General features: G+C 41.3%; 1 protein-coding gene across 8 annotated transcripts in view; it reads right to left on the reverse strand.

Moving 5' to 3' along the window:
• Window positions 1-21,565, reverse strand: part of LOC143884776 (LEAF RUST 10 DISEASE-RESISTANCE LOCUS RECEPTOR-LIKE PROTEIN KINASE-like 1.2) — a 52,753-nt gene that overhangs the window by 6,950 nt on the left and 24,238 nt on the right. The window contains exon 1 of one of the 8 annotated variants that reach the window (XM_077388555.1): window positions 19,845-20,638. The exons of 5 other annotated variants lie outside the window; for them this stretch is intronic. In XM_077388555.1, the coding sequence (XP_077244670.1) occupies window positions 19,845-20,559 (715 nt within the window). In that variant the 5' untranslated portion in view covers window positions 20,560-20,638. Of the gene's footprint in view, window positions 1-12,391; window positions 13,438-19,844; window positions 20,639-21,565 lie in introns of those variants that run through there. 2 more of the 8 variants (XM_077388556.1, XM_077388550.1) reach the window with 2 other exon arrangements.

Consider the following 21,565-nt stretch of genomic DNA (forward strand, 5'->3'; position numbering starts at 1 on the left):
AGTTTGATGAATCGACTTAGAATCCAGAATAAACAGCACAAATTCAAGAAGAAGATAAATGGTGTTCACACTGACTGCGACATCAGATAAGCAAAGGCAATCAATAGTGTGGACCATTCATTGGGTAGCCGCCATATTAGAAATATATACGCGGGTATCCAATAAGCTACAAAAGATAATAGAGAAATATCATCCACATTTGTTTTGATAATGGCACTCCTCATTTCATTCTGCTTGGATGTGGACCTCTTTTTTTGGAATTGTTGGCCGTTTGAATCTAGCCAAAAGAAATTACCGAAAGTCTAAATGTTAAAAAAAAAAAATCTATGGGTTAGGAGGGTTAAAATTTTCCTACAAATGGGAGAAGATTTTAGTTTGAAAATAAAATCAGTTTTGGAAAGACATTACATGGAAAATTTGTCACCCAAGTAATGAAAATCTCATTTTCAGTCACCCAGATAGTGAAAATCTCATTTTCAAAGGAAAAATCATACCCCCTATGAGAGCGAGACAAGTGGCGCGAATCTATTTGGAAACCCAGATGCTAAAAAAGATAGACCAGGGTAGTAAGGTCATTTCACACCTCCTCGGGCCACAATTTTAGTAACTGCCTTTCAAACTAGCAACATTACCGGAGTCGAAGATAAGAATGGAAGCCGGGCTTTTAAGAAAGTTGTCAATCCAGGCGAGTTGCCAAAACAGCAAAGGACTCTCCATCTATATCAAGGAGGCTCTGCCCATTGAAATGCCCAACCTTAGGGAAGAGGCTCAGATTGTCAGAGGAGAGCCCACCAAAGAACTAACTAGCATGCCTCTGTTTGAAGGGGATGACGTCCGAGTGGTCCGGATCGGACTACTCCTTTAGGATGACCTCTGGGCCTATTTGGTCAGCTTCTTGAGGGTAGGGGTGCAACTTGGGTCGGGTTCAACCCGAACCCGATGGGTTGAACCCGAATTTGGGTTGGGTTGGGTCGGGTTTTTTTAAAAATCGGGTTGGGAAAAATCAACCCGAATTGGAAACCGGGTTGGGTCGGGTTGGGGTGTCGGGCAACGTGACCTGACCCAAAACCCGATTTCCAATTCCAATATGTATAAAATTTTTACTTCTATATTTGTTCTGTCATTATATAACTCAAATTTAGAAAGAAATAAAAAATTTGGTGAAAGTTGTCCTAATTAACCCTCTTGTTGGGGAACATCTAATGACTAGGATGAGATGGAAATACAAAAATAAAATGGAGAAATCAAACAAATGGTGAAATCAGGTTGGGTCGGGTTGGGTTGGAAATCGGGTTGGGTCGGATTGAAAAAATTACAAATCGGGTTAGTTCGGGTTGGCCTCAACCCGACCCAACCCGACCCGAGTTGCACCCCTACTTGAGGGCCAACACTAACATCTTTGCTTGGTCGGTAGTTGGCATGCCCAAAATATCTGCCGAGGTGACCACGCACAAACTAAACGTCAACCCGGACTATAAGCCCATAACTAGAAGAAGCAGAACTTAGCCCCATAAAATTATAACATATTAAGGAGGTCGACAAGTTCCTTCGAGCCGGGAGCCGGGAGCCGGGTTCATCTGAGAGATTTATTATTCGAAGTGGCTCAATTGCTATGGTGAAGAAACCCAATGGGAAATGGAGAATCTGTATCGACTTCACCAACCTAATCCAGCGTGCTCAAAGGACTGCTACCCGCTCTCCCGAATCGGCCTTTTGATCGATGCCACCTTAGGGCATGAGCTTCTTAGTTTTACGAACGCCTTCTCTGGCTACAATTAAATTAGGTGTATGAGCTTGGCATCCTGAAGATGTCCTTCATATCGAACAGGGCCCGTACAGCTATTGAGTCATGCCCTTCATCCAAAAAAATGCAGGAGCATCCTACCAGAGGCTCGTCAACAACTTTTTCAAGGAACAGCTCAGCAAAAATGTGGAAGTATACATCAATGGTTTGGTCGTCAATAGCAAGAAGGGTGACCAACACATTGCCGACCTAAGCGAGACATTCGCCATTCTACGTAGTTTTCAGATGAAGTTGAACCCAACCAAGTGCGCGTTCAAGGTGACGTCCGAAAAGTTTTTCGGCTTCATGGTCAACCAAAGAGGAATAGATGCTAACATGGAGAAAATCAATGTTGTCCTCGACATGACGCCACCACGGACCATCAACGACGTTCAGAAACTCACTGGACAGATCACCGCGCTGTGCCTGAGCAAGTTCATGCCAATATCCGTCAAAAAATGCCTATCGTTCTTCAAGGTGCCGAGGAACCTAAAGGAGTTTGAGTGGATGGAGGAGTACCAAAGCTCCTTCAAACAACTCAAGTGTTACCTTGGCTCATTGCAGCTTCTTATGAAGCCCAAGCCTGATGAAGTTCTTATCATCAGTTCGATGATCATAAGTGTGGTGCTAGTGCGAGAACTGAAAATCTAGAGGCCAATCTACTATTCTAGTCATGGGCACAATTATGCTGAGACAAGGTGTTTAGGGGTGTCAACGGATCCACCTATGTCACAGTCACGATCCATTCAAATTCCTTATCGGTCGGATCGGATTCGGATTGTTCTTCGGATCCTACTTTCCACGTCACGATCACGATCCATTTTAATTCAGACCGTCCATCGGAGTGTCCTATTATGTCCCAATAAGCTAAGTACACAATTAATTATTTTTAAAAAGAGTTAGAATGCCAGTCCACTCTTAGTGTGTCTATATGCATTTTCTTCAAATAAATTAAAATTTTATTTATGTTTAATCTATGAGTAAAATAATGCTCGTAAACAATAAACTTTAATCTAAATTACATACACGAATATAATGTATAACTATTATCAAAGAATATGGTGTATAACAATAGCATTCAGTAATAACAAAATGATCAACCAATAGTATATTCATGACATCATATATGTTCAATAGACTAGCATAATGGTGGTGCTGCGATTTTGAGGTGATTATGGAGCGGCGGCCGGGACTTAGAAGGACGGTGGAAGTGGCGTATGAGGGGAGATGGTGGATGGGATCGGTGGCCGGAGGAGGAGCTCGAAATTTCTTCTTCTCCTCTCCTCCTCTTCTTGAAATCTCACAGCAAAAGAAAAAAAAAAAACCCTAAAACACGAGAGGCGAGAAGTCGCTTTTGAGTCGTGAAATCGCACTCCACTTCATTAATTAGAGATTTTGATGAAAATACCCTTCAAAGAATTATAAACATTATGAAACTTTGGAGGGTATTTTGGTAAAACAGTTCGGATCGTGACTATCTAATAGATATCTGTTGCAAGCCCATATCCAATCCGAAAATTTTCGGATCCCACATTTGATGGTCCAAAATAGGTCCATGGATCCTATTGATATGTTTAGATCCTGTTCATTAACGTTCAGATTCGAAGGATCCATCAGACCGTCTGGATCCATTGACACCCCTAAAGGTGTGATAAGATCAAGATGTTCACTTACGCGTTGTGACCACAGCTTGGAAACTGAGGTCGTACTTCCAGGCCCATGTCATTAATGTTCTGACCGAGCAACTGCTCCGTAAGATCCTTCAAAAGCCTATCAAGTCAGAATGACTAGTTAACTGGTCAGTGGAGCTTGGAGAATTTAATATCCGCTACACACCCCGACCAGCTATCAAGTCACATGTCTTGGCATATTTCATTGAGGATTGCACAATCCTAGAAGACCAAATTGGGGGGCGGGAAATCGAAGTGGACCACACTCAAGCTCACCTAAACTTTCGCACTCCGATCAGGGACTCCCGAGCTATCCAAGGTAGACGATTACGAAAATGAAGAGAAAATGAAGAGCTCTCTCCTATATATAGAGGCACACCGCCTTATGATGCATGTTAAACGCCGCCGCGTCTTCTCACATTTCGGGCCGTCGATGGACACGTGGCATCCTCCCATTAGCTCACTCGCGACACATAAGGTGACGCAAGGAGCGTAAGAGACAATACCAAGATGGAGATCAACACAAGCAGGAACTAAAAGAATCTCGTGGGGGTTTGAAAACCCATGCCACGGTTAATTTGAAGAAAAACTCCAATATAATATATGAAAGTTGTCAATCATAAGTTGCCAAAACCGCCTAGGACTCTTCATCTAATCACTTAAAGTCACATCATCTCTACTCCTATTTTGCTCAGATTCCCCTGTTGAGCAGTGATTTGACTTGACCGTTGGAGGGTCCCGGAGGAGTTTAATCCCGGATACTTGTAACATATTTTCGTTGTGGCTGCAGCCATCTTTATCGGCTGAGCTCATTTCCATCGATTCCTAAAGGCTCAAGTCCAGATCTCGACATCGAACAGTTATTATATCCCAATTTTAAAACATTAACATGATTGAAAAGTAAGGGAGAAATGAAATTAAAATTAATAAAAGACAAAATAGACATATTACCTCCGAATTTTAAAACCCAAAATAACACTTCGATTTGCTGAGGTTTCCATTTTATACCTCCACGATCATCCTATGTTGAAGAGTTTTTTGGACATGGCCCCACGTCTGCTTATCCACAATTGATTCGTTTAGATTACCCAATTATGTGGGTCTTACCCAACTCTATTTTTTTTCTTCACTCATGTGTAGCTATTTAAATAATTGAATATCGAGTTCAAAACGGATTATTGTTGATCTTATCCTCTTTCTTTGAGTCCAATTATCAGTTTTGGACTCACAATCGATTCTAAATCCAAAAAAGAACCGGCCTAAACAGGGTTTCTCATGGATCAAGGATCTAGAATCATCTAATCAAGGTGTCTCAACTCTATTTGACCAGACTCTCGATCACTGTTCCTGATCCGATCATGTAAACGAGGCACAGATGGAACCCAAGAAGTGTCTGCTTCTTAGGGTTTTGTCCATTTACCATGAGCAAGAAACAGTAGCTGAGTTAGGAATTAAGTGGGGAACAAGAAAAGTATCATACCGGTTCGGCACGTGAGGAAGAGATGTGTTTGGTTGCTGCTGCATAAACAAGTGGGGCGTTGATCTGTGTTAGGAGCGCAGGGCACGTCAGTGCCGACGCAAGGGCCGCACAGCCCAGATTCCCACGTCAAATCGAAACCCTCCTTCAGAACATCTCCAACAGTCGCTGGGTATTGCAGCAGGTAATTCACTTTCTCTTCAGTACCCGAAACAACACTAGCTCGACAATTACTAAACAATTCAAGAGGCCTGTCCATATGCAAATAGGTTTCATTGGTGGTAAAGTAAGCATAATTGCCTGTTTTTGTGGGGCAAAGAACTTGGCCGAAGTCCCAAGGGATTTGAATCTCGCTGGGGCAATTATAGAAGATGATACTCTGGTTACCAGAAGTATAATCAAGTAATGAGGACTTGAGGGTGATGTTATTAGAAGGCAGAGGGCATGGGTTCGACACAAATTCCCTATCAACAATAGTTAGGACGAAATTCTCGTAATCGATATGCTTCACCACGTATGCCCTCGACCCAATCTCTATCTGGGGATAATTGTCTTTGCAGGTAATTTCAAACTCAGGATAGTTGCAACTTTTAGAGCTATTAAAGTGGAAAGGGTACCTAATGTCGAGGGTGATGACTCCACAGGGGGACTGGGAAGGGCCACACTTGCTATTTACACCATCATCTTCTTGTGAAAAAGAAATTGGAGCAAAGAAGAGGAAGAGAAGAGATGATAGTAAGAGCAACTGATGCATTTTGAGAGACTCCCCAACTGGGATTTTTCAGGGTTCTTTACCACTAGGCTATTTCAACCGATTTGCAAGAGAGATGTTAAGGTATTTAGTAATTTAAAGGAAAGAAATGAAAGACTTAAGGGACGAGACTAGTCTTAAGTCTAGTCTTCTCAAGGTATGGATTTTCTACAAGACCAAGCTTCTGAGAAATTGCAGAAATGTTGACTGCTGAGGCACTCAACACCATGAAGTGCACGGGTTGGTATTCTTTCCACACGCCGTATGGCACACGTAGGAGTGAGTGAGTGATTTCACGAGAAAGAAATCAGTACACCCGAATTAGTATTGGCACCATCTCAACTAGTCTTTCCTCTTTTGCTTTCAAATTTGAAGTCTCAAAAATGGGTCCCACACAGGCAACACGTGAATTTAGGGCCGTCAATAACACGATAAGACCGACATGGTCCTCAGACTAAGGCCCTGTCAAAATCAATGGTTTATCTTTCTGATGGTGGAACTAGAAACAAGGCATGATGGATCGAGAAACTCGGGCCATCGGATCAAAATCCAAAAAAAAAAGTTACCTGGCTTTTCTTGGTAAAACAGTAACACGCAGTTTGTTTAGGATTTTGAGTTCAAAATTGATTAGGCCCTGTTCGTTTAAGATCATGACAACCTAAATTGGCTCTGGACTCACAACAGGCTATCATCTTAAACTAACAGGGCCTAGTGTTGGACTTGGCCCTCGGTTTATGCCTCTTATTTGAGTTCAATAATCAGTTTTGGACTCCCATTCGGTTCATGGATCAAGGATCTTAGATCATCTAATCAATCAAGGTGTTCTCAACTCTATTCGACCAGACTTGATCACTGTTCGGATCTACCAACGTGATCCCATCATGTACACTAGGCACGAATGGAGCCCAACAAGTGTCTGCTTAGCATTTTCCATTTCCTATAAGCAAGTAACACTACGACCTAGCAGGGTTATGAATTATATGGGGCACAAGAAAAAGTAGCATACCGGTTGGGCACGAGGAGAAGAGACGTGTCTTGTTGCTGCAGAAACAGGTGCGGTTTTCATGAGTGAAGCCTGGGTTAGGAGGGCAGAACTCTCCAGTGCCGAATTTCCACGTCAAATCGAAATCCTCCTTTAGAACATAGCCAACACTCGATTCGTTGAGCATCATGCGATCCGCACCCTTTATAGGAATGGAATCCACAATAGCACGGCAAGTAGGCATCCATTCAGGAGGTGTGACCTTATATGTTGGATCGAACATAAAGTAAGCATGATTGGGCTTCTTTGTGAGGCAAGGAACTTGGTTGATATCTGAAATTTGAATGGGTCTGAAGCAGTTATAGAAAATGATACTCTGCTGACCAACAGCATAATCAAATAATGAGACATCATCCAATGTGATGTTATCCGAAGGCCGAGGGAACTCATTAGACCCCAAATCCCTACCGACAATCCTTAGGATCAAGTTCTCTTGATCGAACCCCTTCACAACGTATGCCCTTAACTTAATCTCCATCTCCTGATGATTGTCTTGGCAGGGAATTTCAAAACTAGGATGGCTGCAATTTGTAGGGGGATGGACAACGTGTAAAGGGTAACTAATGTTAAAGATGATGCTTCCGCAGCAATTGTCATTATCTGTCATTTCCTCGTCTCGGGAAAAAGAAATTGGCGCAAAGAAGAGGATGATTAGGCAACATAGTAAGTGCAAGTGATGCATTTTGAAAGACTCCCCCAACTGGGATTTTTCTGGGTTCTCTACAACTAAGCTATTACGACCGATTTGTAGGATGAGATAGTAAGGTATTTAATGGAATACTTCATGGAAGAGACTAGTGGTAAAAGTCTAGTCTTTCAAGGTATGGATTTTCTACAAGACCAAGAATGACGTTTGGTTTGCAAGCTTCCTAGTAATTGAGTGCGGAGGAAAATGCAGGGTCCGTAGTCTTTTCACACGCGTTTTGGGAACGCGTAGGACTGATTTCACGAGAAAGAAACCAGAACCGGAATTGGTATGGACACCCTCTCAAATAGTCTTTCTTCTTTTGCTTTCAAATTTGAGTCTGAAAAAGCGACTGATTACCGTATTAATGGGGTCTCACACAGGCAATATATGAAATTAGGGCCAAAATCAACATGATGAGACGGAGGTGTTCGTAAGATTAAGGCCCTGCCAAAATCAACGGTTTATCTTTCCTGTGGTGGAACTAGAAACAAGGCCGGATGGATCCAGAGACTAGGGCCATCGGATCAAGATGCCAACTAATGGGTTGAACTTTTTGTTCACCGTAAGGATCAACAAATTTGATCAAGTCCATGTGTCACAGATGGGCCTAAAGGTGGTTATTGATGGGGCTGCAAGGCATAGCTTTTTGGAAATTTCCAAAACGTCTACAAGTTTCTAAATAGTTTGCAGAACATCCCTAGTTGCTATATGTTTGTTACTAAATTTAGAGGGTTGGGTTATTGAGTCTTGGTAAGTTGTTTAGGCATATGGGTTCAATTAGATTTAGGAATTAGAGTTTTACTTGGAGAAGGAGTTTATTTATTTTGGGAAAAGAGACTTTATAAAACCTACATGCAAGGGTTGTTTGTACGGTTCAAGATTTGTTTATGAAATAAAGAATTTTCTTCTTTCTTGGTTAGAGAAAGTGGTATTTCACTCGTTCTTCATGGATTAATCAACCTCGACTCATTCTTCACACTTCCAGTTACTAGGGAAATATCCTCACAATAGTAAGACTTTATAGCAATTTTTAATTAAATTTCTAGTCCTATGAAGGATATGAGTTGGCATAGGTAAAAGTGGGGGCCACTTGTTTAATGATCCAAAATTCCAAATTGTTTATATGGTAGGACATGCTATGGATGGCACTAAAATTCTTCCCCCATCGAAAGAGACGGTCTCCCCCATAGAAAGGGACCGTCAACTTAAATTATGAACACATACACAAATCCAAATGTTAATACAGTCTTATGGGGAGATGTTAATTTGCTGTGTGGCACATTCTTAACGTAGCAAGGATCATTTACATAGGACAAGCTACGATGGTGTCAAGCCTAATCTTTAGATGTGTCTATCGAAACCTCCAATCAAAATGTCTGTGCCCTTTCTAATATCGGGCCCACCCTGTTTGAAATTCTTGAAAGAAGTTTTATTTGGAATTTGAAATAACCAAAATACCTTCTTCCCAGAATTTGTCTTTGTTGAGATTGGAGTCTTGTTTTCACACGAGGAATGGATTTCTTGTAGTGTGCCATAATGGGATTAGGAACGGGAGAAAGTCTTGGATGGTTGCTAATACAGCCTGTTATCTCTCATTAGTTCCTAGTTAGATTAGGAAAGAGAGATATTTAGGTAGGGGTGTCAATGGATCCGGACGGTCTTATGGATCGTCCGAATCTGAACGTTAATGAACGGGATCTAAACATATGAATAGGATTCATGGGCATATTTCGGATCATCAAATCTAAGATCCGAAAAATTTTGGATTGTGTATGGGCACGCCACATATGCTCATTGGATAGTCACGATCCGAAATGGTTTACAAAAATACCCTCCAAATTTTGTTATTGCTAACCGTGCTATGAACGGTATTTTAGTCAAAACCTCTCTTATCACTTAATGAATCGGATGGAATGCGATTTCACTCATTTCAGTCGCTTCATTTCATACTTTCACGAAGGAAAAGAGAAGGGTTTTGTTCTTTATGCATCATATTCTTTGATAATAGTTATACATTATATTTGTGTATGTAATTTTGATTAGTTTTATTGTTAAGAAGCATTATTATACGCATAGATTAAACAAAGATAAATTTTTAATTTGGTTGAAGAAAATGTATAGAGACACAGTAATAGTGGACTGCCATTCTATCTCTTTTTAAAAAAATTAATTGTTTACTTAGCTTAGTGGGGCATAATAGGACACTCCGATGGACGGTCCGAATTAAAATGGATCGTGATCATGACGTGGAAAGTAGGATCTGAAGAACAATCCGACTCCGACCCGATCGGAAAGGAATTTGAATGGATCGTGACTGTGACATAGGTGGATCCGACCCGAAGTGGATCCGTTGACACCTTTAAAAAATTTAGTCATACAAGTTACGATACATTTTATGGAAGTGTGTGGTCAAGAGATTGACTGTAAAGCTACGTGGAAAAATATGAGAGAAGACTGAGAGGTTCCAAAAGAAGACTATGGGAACTGTTTTGGACGTCCGAGTTGGGTTTTGATCAAAAGGACATCATTGTAATCCTTTTTGTTCTTGATCATAGTGGAATCTTTCTTTGAATAGACCGTGGATGTCAGTAATATTGCCGAACGACGTAAATTTATGTTTCATTGTGTATGACAAGTGATTTCTTTACTACTTCTATCTTGTTTGCACCATATAGATCAAAATATGGTAGATGGATTACAATGTCATAATATCAAAGTCTCGTGGCTAGAACGGTGGTTGGTGAAGAACGATAGAGAACAAAGACTTTTAAAAGGTTGATGGAGATTCTAGCTAGAGGTAGAGTTCTGTCCTTGTGTGGTTTAGTTTTGATTACGGAGGTGATTGGATCGATAGAAGGAGGTTCGATTCAATTGGGAGAGAAAACGAGCGAAACTCCCTTGGATATGTGAAACCATTTAGCATGTACGGCTTTATCTGTCTTGCTAATTAGAATATCACCTAGCTGATTAGACATGATATGACCAATTGATCATATGTTGTTTTGGGCAGACAACTAGAGAATGATTGTTTAGATCGGACAGTCAGAGCGAAAATTCAACTATTTGCTTTCCAAGTTTATGGAGTGATCCATGACTTATCTGAAACAGTAGCAAATAGCTCAATCTCGAAATTCAAGATTGACAAATTTAATGGAAAAGCCAATTCCGTTCTATGGTAAATGAGAGTGCTGGATATTCCTGTTCAGTAGGACATTGCTAAGGCATCGATAGCCAAGGATGACAAGTTTAAAAAGATCCTCATGGGTTTGTGATGCAGGTGCATCGCCCAGATTGCAAAGATCAACGGTCTGACATGAAGCCTAGCCCTAATGAAAGAAAGGATAATGACAAACAAGTTTTATTTTAGTTGGAATTCTTTTAATTAAGTTGATAAGCTTTCTAGAAGCTTAATTAAATTAAGAGTTTGAATAGGCCTAGGATAGTAATTGATTAGTTTAAGTAAATTTGTTTTGAGAGTCTTTAGGGATTAGATTTGTTTTGCTTCTACGTTTCCTATTGTAATGCAAAGGGGCAATCTCCTCTATAAATATCATTATATGGAATGGAAAGATAGCTTTTATCGATTGAAATTTGTTGCCTTCTAACTGCTTTGCCGTGTTGCGGTCTGAATCTTTGGTAGAGAAGAGCCATCTGCTGCTCTTGTTATTTTTACTCTATTGCTCCCATCCCCCAAACATCAATCGACCCCCACCCTTCAAAGCCTATTCCAAAACCTTACTGTTAGTTGATTCTCCACCTACCCACCTATCCGATCACCTCTATCCCTTGTTCTCCTACTATTATTTAGGCCACCCACATATAATTCCCTAGTATCTTTAGCCTTTATGCCATCCACCTTGTTCCAGCCAAACCCCTTCATTTAGTCTACTTTCACAGTCCATAACTTTTCCCTTCAACTCACTATTTCTTATCCGACCAACAAATTCCCTTCACCTCTTAATCAATTTTTTTTATTTCTTTTCAATTCTTGATTCTTGAACTACACTTCTTGATCCCCTCTAATCAACCAAGAATCTTATCTTCAACCATATTCTCACTTCCGCCCTATTTTCATTTCCTTTATCCATTAAACCCTTCTCCATTTACCATTTGATAATGAAAGACAATGTGTTTTTGGGTCATGGGAGATGCAGCCTATAGAGTAGATTATTCAGGTCAATCAAAGGTGAGACCCACCATACCTTTAGTACGTGCACCTAAGTGTATTACAATGAGGTTGCACATGGTAAAAAGAATATGTTTTTAATCATTGTTTTGTCCTTGCACTTTAACATGTTCCTAATATTTTTTGAATGGTTCTTAAACAGTTTCCTAATTAGCATTCAAGAATGACATCCGCACACTAGTTCCTAGAATTCCACCCATTTTATTCATCTTTAAGGCTTGGTTCAATTGCATCGCTTGCCGAGGAAAAGCCATGGAAAATGCCATAAATTCCATCAGTTTTTAGGTGTTTACTTTAGGCAGCTCCATTTTGTTTGGCATAAAATGGGCACAAAATAAATTTCAGTCAGGCATAAAAAAAATTTTACGCCCATTTTACCTCTAAAGAAACTAGTAGGAGCTTATCTACAACTCTAATTGCTCTTTGGTTGCTCAAGGAAAGCAAGAGTGCAAGTTCCGCTCGACCCTATCCTCCAAACCCCCGACCCCCACCAACGATATTTGGGTTGCTCTCTAACAAAACTAGGGGTTGCACCTCAACCCGACCGAGGAACCCTTTTTCCAGCCTTAACCCTACCCGACCAAATTTCCAACCTGACGAGGTTCAACCCGACCCGATCTGAGGAACCTTTTTTTCCAACCCGAACATGAACCGAGTTCAACCCGACCCTAAATAAAACTCATTCCCGTTTTCTTTGGTGAATTTTAGTTCCCAAATTCCTATGTGTATCATACAAAACTCCCCCACAAAGATCACCAATTTAAGTAAGTGTAAATGGCATAAGCAAGGCGTACCTGCTGCGAGCTCCGGCCCATAACACCAGCCAAGATGTGGCCCGTCTTTGCAAAAACAGGGGATTGCATTAGGATCTGTTGGGTCATAACCACAGCGTCCTCCAGACCCGACACATTCGTTACACCACAGGTCACCTGCATTCCAAGTCACGTTAAAACCCTCCGCCAAGACATCAACCAGACTCCCTGAATCTTCCACAATGCGATCCACAGCCGTACTCAACATTGGAATGACACTAAGTCTGCAATTTCTGAACAAGTTCGCAATTTCCAGAGGCACAATTGATATCGTATAGTAAGCATAGTTGCCATTGCTCGAAAAGCATGTAACTGATCTAAATCCCTCTGGATTGCCATTTTGAATTGTGCTTGAACAGTTATAGTATAAGGTGACATTGAGACTTCCCGGGCTATATTGAAAGAGAGAGAAATCGAGAGTGGTGTTATCAGATGGCAGAGGGCAGGACTTCCCTATCAGATCCCTAGCTACAATTGTTAGGACCTGGTTCTCGTAATCGATCCCGTTCACCTCATATGTCTCGGACCCGATTTTCGTGACAAGGGTATCGACATCACAAGTGAGGTTGTACGCTGGGTAGCTGCAATTGACGGATCGGCCATCGACCCAAAAGGGATAACTAATTTGGTAGAGCACTCCACAGTTGAATTGGGTAGGTGCGCATTCTGTGTAACGTTCGTCGTCTTGGGACAACAAAGTTTGTGGCATGAAGAAGAGGAGGGGGAAGAAGAGAAGGCGTGATGTTAGAGGTTGTCGATTGAATTGGAACCACCCCATCAATGTTTATCTCTGTTCTGCTCTGTTTGTGCAATGCCGGATTTTGAATAGAGAGAGGTAGGGTGGAATGGGTATTAGTCAATGATTCAAATAACAAAGTTAAAAAGGTTGAATAGTGAGAGACGGCTTTGAATTTGTCAAACGACAGATATATCTGTATTTTACTTTCAAACAATTTCTAGAAAGATGAGTGATCTCACATTATCACATCGGTTCAATTTGTGGAACAATTTTTAATGCTAACGGCAGCAAGACGAAATGAGGGGATGAACCCTATAGGCTAACAAGAGACAATGGTGACCAAAATTTCGTGTGGCAACAAAATGCCTACTCCAAGCTTTGTTACTTAGAAAGGTACACTTAATTTTTTATTGAAAATATACGTGTACCCTTCTCGGAGAGAGAGAGAGAGAGAGAGAGAGAGACTGGTCATGAACAGAAATGTAAGAAGAAATGTTCAAACTGTAGGATATAGTAATAAAGAATTCATGGATCTTGGGAACAATAACAATGATGAGATTATGAGATCTGGCTGTTCCTTGGTATGCCAAAAAGAGAGCGGAGAGACTCTGAGAAGACAAGATCTGCTCAGAACATGTCCTGTTTACTTGGAAAAGTGGTAGCATTTCGTCAAACATCTACGCTGAAAGAGAAGTAGCAGATGGACCAAATTAAGAGAAAGTGTTCAAACTCTCTTATTGAAATCCCAGTGTAATTGAAGTCTGAAAGTGGTTATAACATTCTCACTGAAATTAAGAGAGGAATGAGCTACCAAGCCCTTTTGCGAAGGTGGCTAGCAAATTCCTATTTTTAACTTGCCCTAATACTGGCTTCTCTACTTCTCTGAGTTCTCTCTCGCACGGAAAAAACCCCAACTTGGGAACTTATGGTTTCTCCCTCCGTCTACCCTCCATCGCCGTTTCCCGACGGCCTCGCCGGCGTCTCGCCGCCTTAGCATATTCAAAGCCACCTCTCAAGTCTCAGTGTCTCATCTCATCGCCTAGAAACCCTTGAAAGGTTAGCATTTTTTTCTTTTGTCTCTAGTTTCTTCATGCCTATAGATTCTTCATAAAAGCACAATGAAAATTTCAACTCTAAGATGATGTAATGGGTCCTGTACAGTTTCTATAGGATTTCTTTTGTTTCTTTTTTTCTCTAATTTCTTCATGCCTTCGTATTCCACCCACCATTGGCAAATGGGTTTAGGGTTCAACAACATAAGGAGGTGTAGACCTAATTCATTTGATTTGATTAATTGGAATGGTATTTTTTAAGTTAAAAACAACCAAAAAAAATCTTTAAAAAAAAAAATTCATTAAACAAACAGGTGACCCGCTGGTTTGGGGTCATTTTTTACCCGGACGCGTACGGTCGGGTGAAACCCGGCCCGGCCCACCCATTTGCCAGGTCTAATACGGACACTGACAATTATTCAACATTTTATCAAATTCTAGGATATCCAACACTATGGGATAAGGCACAAGGCATATAGTGATAAATAGTAAGGACGTGTTGGGCAACTATGATTAGGGGTGTAAACGAGCCGAGCCGAACCGAGCTTGGCCAGGCTTGGCTCGGCTCGTTAAGCTCGGCTCGGGCTCGAACCAGGCTCGGGCTCGGCTCGGCCAGGCTCGCGAGCCTCACCGAGCTCGGGTTATATTATGTTCACACCCCTCATCTTCCCTGGACAGCCCTTTTAGTGTAATTTGACTACTTTTTTTACACTATGGGGGGTGGTCCTAGTAACAAATGGGGTTCCAAAAATGAAGTGACATATTTTGCCCCCCCCTTTCACTCCCTGGACAACTCTTTTAATGCATAAATTAATATATAATATATATATTTAAATATAATAAGTTCTTAACGAGCCGAGCCGAGCCGAGCCTGGCCTAAATTGGGCTCGGCTCGTTAAGCTTAACGAGCCTGGAGAGCCGGCTTGGCTCGGCTCGTTAAGGATTCGAGCCGAGCTCGAGCGAGCCTCTGAACCCGAGCCAAAATTGACACCCTTAACTATGATCCTCCCACTTCTTAGGTGTGTAGAATGAGAAAAGCAAAAAATATCTAGAAAGCTATAAGTGACCCACTAAGCCGCTTTCACAATTTCACCTTCTTTAGCAAATAAAAATCAAGATTCTTTGGAGCGACTCGTAGTTGCTTCCGAAGATTCCTATTAACCCATTTCTGCCCAATTAATTGGGCGAGAATGAGAAGGCTTGCCGGACATGCCCTAAGTTTACAATGTTATCTACAAGATTCATGTTCAAAATTATATGTCATACAAACATTCAAAAAACATTATAGTTAATTCAAAGAAAGTAATATTGGTGTAGCCAGAAGCGCAAAGAACCTGTCGAGCTTGAACAACGTCAACACTGATCGGATAAACCTTCGAATCCATGAAGGGCGTTCTACGAATCCACGAAGAACAAAACAAAACTAACAAGAAACATCTTCTTTCTTTTGATTTTTAGCAAAATTAAAGTGTTAAAATCATCCAAACAACCCTTCGACGTTAGTTTTATAATAAACTTTCAATACTTTCCAACTATGACTCAAGTAACTATTCCTAATTGAACTAAATTTCTAAATTCAAGTAGACTCGACTGCTCAAAATCCCAAACCAAGCAACATAAAGTAAAATTAGACTATTTTATAAATGGAAACGTGATGCAAAACTAGAGAAACTTTAGAGGATTTGAAGATTGACGTTCGGAAGCAAAAAATTAGCAGGGAAATCTGGATCTGGTGGGAAAGACCTGTGTGTGGTCTTTTTAAGCTTAACATCGACGGGGCGTCAAAGGGAAACCCGGGAGAATCAGGAGGCGGCGGAGTTTTGTGCGACTCTAAAGCAAAAGTTATTTTTGCCTTCGCCTATTTCTATGGGTCATCCACCAACATGGTGGCAGAAGCAAGGGCGCTCTTGGACGGTCTTAGGCTATGCAAAGCTTTCGGATTAGTGAACCTCTTTGTAGAATCGAATAGCAAGGTGCTAATGGATCTCATTTCAAAGAAAGAAAGCTACCCGTGGTCCATCTCCTCTTTCTGGACGGAGATGATGTTACTCATAGATCAACTTTGTCTCTCCCATCAACACCAATATCAGAGAAGGCAATAAAGTTGCGGACGCTCTCGCAAATGAAGCAGTTATTTCCAAATCGAACCGATTTTATCAAGGCTGGTCAGAAATGCCAACCACGGCCCGTGGGGCTGCAAGATGTGATGCTTTAGGTCTTCCTAATCTCCGGTCGAGGATGACCTAGGTGGTGGGCGGTTTTTAGGGAATGTGTTTGATTTAGAGGCGAGTCGTTTAGCCCTCTTTCTGTATTTTTGCAATTTCTATATAATATTTTGAGGTCCTCCCCGGGGCCGCAATCTGTTCCGGGTTAAAAAAAAAAAAAAAAAAAAAAAAAAAAAAAAAAAAAAAAAAAAAACTAGAGAAACTTGGTTACATGTTTTAACTTGCTAATTCAACTTCGACTTGCTAATTCATGAAATGTTGCTAATGTAATTGACGTCACTACATCAATCCTTCCACTTGAAGAGAACTCGACCTCGAGTTCAGTGGTGATGTCGTCATAACATCTCCAACTTCACAGACTTTGACACGCCGATGCTTTGCCTTTTTTGCATTGTACTTAGCACTGGACCCGGCAAGCTTATTTTTGACACCTTTCTATTTGTGTTTCTGATTCTTCTTCTTCTTGGATTTGACTAGGAATTCCTTTGTCATCAAACACGATTGCCCATCCACTTGAGATGCTTTAGCGTTCTCCTCTACTTTTGATGTGCACATAACACGACGAATCACCAAGGGTTGTCCGGGATCACAAATGGTAGGGATGAGGTCGTGTTCTGTATTTTGCTCCTCTTTATGCTCCTCTACTTCACACTGCTTCGGATCATCATCTTCATGCTTGTCACCAACAGCTAGATTGGTCGTACGCCTGCCACCATGGGGACACTGATTGGATTTGTTGCACAATTGGTTGCATTTGTAGCATACAATCTGCTGCTCGAACTGGGACTTGTACGGATCAAGCAGTGAGAGGGTCATTGCCGTAGTAGAAGCAACACATCTGCATCCTCTTCCTTGTGTTGGGAAGCCTGGGCGGGTTTGCTTGCCCCAACAAGAGGATTGTGAACCTCCTCCTCTTTTGTTGTTGGAATCGCCGTCGGCGATGTCTCTACTGCGGCTTGACTCACATAAAAATTCCTCTGGGATGGACGGTTGATCATTGTCTCAACTCGTTCTACTATCTTCATGGGTTCAAATAGTGTCTAACCCAGATGAAGGGTTACTTGATCATAGATTTTCTAACAAAGACCATCGATGTAGCCCACTACACATTGTATCTCAGTATCCGCAATATCATTCCTAGATGGTAGCTGGTAAAACTCTTCGGTGTAATCCCGCATTGATTTACTACATTGGCGGCAATTTTGGTATTGTTGAAAGAATACATGATCATAATCAATAGGAAGAAATCTCTCACGAAGGATTTGATGCATCCATGCCCACGTCCAGATTGATATTTTTCTTCCCATCCTTGTATGAGAGAGTTGGAGTTGGTCCCACCATGCCGAAGCTCCTCCCTTAAGTTTGATAGTCACAAGTTTTGTCTCATTCTCCTCAGGTACTTTCAGGTACTCAAAAAATCTCTCAACTGCGACAATCCAATCAAAAAAAATCTTCAATGTGAAGTTAGCCATTAAACTCGGGCAAATCCACCTTAATATGATAATTGCGATCACGAGCCACGGGCTGCAGAGCGCAACCAAGGGCATACCTTAGATGGTAATCATTGTTGGGAAAATATGTAACTCTAGGGTTGGGGCGTGAAACTCGATGTAGATCTTGAGCATGCCGCCGTCGATCATCGCCGTCGATATGGGGTTGCTCGCGCTCGATAAGATTTAACCATGCCAAGTGTTCCGCTATTTGATTAACGGTAGCCTATAGATCATTGAACATCTCTATCGTCATGGTCGATTGATTTTCTCGTTCTTCGTGGGAAGCCATGGAGCATAGAAGGGCTTTTATACCACCTCGTATAGCCAGAAGCGTGTAGAACGAGTCAGAGTTGAACAACGTCGATAGCGATCGGATAAACCTTCAAATCGACGAAGGGCGTTCTACGAATCCACGAAGAATGAAGCAAAACAAAGAAGAAATGTCTTCTTTCATTGATATTCATCAAAATTAAAGTGTTAAAATCATCCAAATAACCCGTGGACGTGATTTTTATAATAAATTTTCAACACTTTACAACTATGACTCAACTATCCATTCCTAATTGAACTAAATTTCTATATCCACATGGACTCAAACTACTCAAAATCCTAAACTAAAGCAACATTAAGTAAATTGAACTCTTTTATAAGTGGAAACGTGATGCAAAAATAGATAAACGTGGTTACACATTTCGACTTGCTAATTCAAGAGACATTGCTAATTCAATTGGCGTGACTACTGGCACATATGTTTCAAACATTATAGTTATTTCAACCAACAGATGTATTTATGAAAAATCAGAATATTCAGGTACGAGAATTAGTATTGTAACCTACAAAAGTATCCGATTATGATAGTATATAAAGGGTTGAGCCCTGATACTAACTAGCCAGAATAATAATAATAAGGGGCATACTCAACACATCAACCATATTGACGAGTTCTAATGTAGTGACATGGTGTGAAAGACCCGCAAACAGAACATTAGTCTCTTTACACTAAAAATTATTTGCTTATAAACTTATATGCATAATTTAGTGTTTCGGAACGTGAATGAGGTCATAATGCCGACAAAGCAAATCCTAATCGACTCAGCGCTTCAAGATTGAGTACTCAGTTGATGTAATCATAACTCACACGGAGTCGGACAACAATGTGGCCAGGGTGAGAATCAACGTGAGTCATAGATTATGACACAGGAGTTTTGAAACTATGATTCATGTAGTCTCAGTTGCATGTATTCTTGAATGAAATTAGTATTGTAGTCAAGAGTTCTTAAAGTGACGATAACGTTCCATTTTCAAATATTTGCAAATAAGAACAGATTCTGCTGGTCTTTAATGAGGTCGGTCTTCATTGTTAATCGTGGAAGATAAAGCCATATTTAGAAACAGAGAAACACGAGAGATAGGAGCGTAGAAAAGTGGGTTGGAGATATCATTTGCCTTGAATATATAATAATCTCCCTCGGAGAAAACTGAAATGAACCAAAACCATTGGTAGGTAGATAAGTCTGGTAAGAAGCTTCTAATCAGACCTCCCATCATGCCAGATACCTAACTCCATCATTATGTTTTAATGACAAATATGCCCCTATGTGTTTGACAAAATGAACGGCCTAATTAGTTGAATAACGCAAGATTGAAAGGGTTGTTTGGGACAACTTGGAGAGAAGCATCTCCTACTATTCAAATCGTTTTTCTAGAAAAATAAGACCTCAAGCAGAAAAAAAAAAGACTCACCCTTTTGTTGGCCTAGGTAAAGCCGGGCCCACACTCACCAAACACAGTGGACTTCAGTACTGTGGGTCCCACCGTGTGGTAACCAACCAAGAGGCCGTTCTTTTTTCTGATGAGCGTTTGACCGTAAATTCATCCATTTTCATAATGCAGAAAGAAAATAAGGAAGGAAACCGGAAAACTTACCGGAGGGACAAGTTCTGGGATAAGTTCCATCCTCGCATATGCAAAAGAAATCCAAGGTGGTATTATATCCACAATACCCTTGAGACGCTTCGCAAGCCCCACAATCAGTAAAAGAACTCCACTTCAACTGAAACCCCTGCTCTAACAAATTGCTGTAATTCCCGAATTCTACCGAATCATTCCACGCTGTATCGATCACCGGAACCACCACGCTCTCCTCGCAGAACCCACTCCAATTCAAACCCCCAGTATTCATAGCGATATACGATTGTCGAGTTCCGCTCCTCAAACAGGAAAGGGAATATGCGGTCGAGAAAGGTGAAGAAGAGCAGTTGAAGAATAAGGTGAAATTCAGGTCCACCTCGCTGTATAAGGACAACGGGGTGTTTTCGAGTGTGACGTTATTACGTGCCCTTGGGCATGTGCTCTGCCTCAACTCGATGTCGACGAGGTTGATGGTCTGTTCATTGTAATTAATATCTTCGACGTAGTATTCGGCGTAGGCGAGACGAAGAACAGTTCGTTGATTGTAGCAGGAGAGGCCGAAGTTTGGGTAGCCGCAGTATTGATCCCCTCCAGCGATGTGCGAGAAAGGGTAGCTGATGTTGATGTTATCACCGCAGATGAACGAGGAGGTGCAGTCATGGTATTCAATTGGGTCGGCACGGGAAGATGTGAAGAGGAGGAGGAGGAGGAGGAGATGAGGTGGAGACATTGGAAAAGAAGAAGATGGTTTGGAGGAGAGAGGAGAAATGTTTGGGAGTGGGTAAAATGGGTGGGGGTTCGGTGGGTGTTTGTTTTAGTACCTGGTCATTGGTTTTAAAAAGTCTAAACTTATAGGCAGTGTGAATGTTAGAATAATTCTCATTAGAGAAAGTAGGCGAGAAATTATATTCTTTTCTACTAAACTTTGTACAACTTTCACAACTTTTGAAAAGAAGGATGGAAGTGCGGTTAGATTAAGACGTGACAGAATAGAAGAGTTGTATTGTACAAGCTAGAAAAGGGTGGACGTATCAATTACCGAGCTACTTCTGGGACAAAAAAGGATGGCACACATCAGATGTGATGGTCTGTTCACGCCAGTTAATTTGGCATAGGAAAATTGAACCTCTGAATTGCTGTGGTGTGTCACATAAACAAACCACGGATGTGTAAGTGGGAAATGTTACCTCCACAACCATATTTGATGTTTCGGTTAACCTATGTAGTCATTTAGTATGAGGATCTATTTTCCAAACCCAGATGCTATTTGGAAACCCAGATGCTAAAAAAGATAGCCCGGAGTAGTAAGGTCATTCAACACCTCCTCCTCGGGCCCTAATTTTAGCAACTGCCTTTCAAACTAGCAACATTGCTGGCATCGAAGATAAGAATGGAAGCCGGGCTTTTAGGAAAGTTGCCAAAACCGAGTAGGACTCTCCATCTATAAAAGGACCCCTAACCCAAAAAGGGAGGAACTGTATCAAGGATGCTCTGCCCATTGAAACACCCAACCTGATGGATGAGGCTCAAATTGTCAGAGGAGAGCCCACCAAAGACCTAACTGGCATGCCTCTATTTGAAGGGGATGTGGTCCGGGTCGTCCGGATCGGATTACTCCTTTAGGATGACCTCCAGGCCTATTAGGTCAGCTTCTTAAGGGCCAACACTAACATCTTCGCTTGGTCAATGGTCGACATGCCCAAAATATCTGCCAAGGTGACCACGCACAAGCTAAA

The sequence above is a fragment of the Tasmannia lanceolata genome, unplaced genomic scaffold (assembly GCF_043159265.1).
Source record: "Tasmannia lanceolata isolate RefF3 unplaced genomic scaffold, GAP_Taslan_0.1 ptg000008l, whole genome shotgun sequence".
Taxonomy (NCBI): Eukaryota; Viridiplantae; Streptophyta; class Magnoliopsida; order Canellales; family Winteraceae; genus Tasmannia; species Tasmannia lanceolata.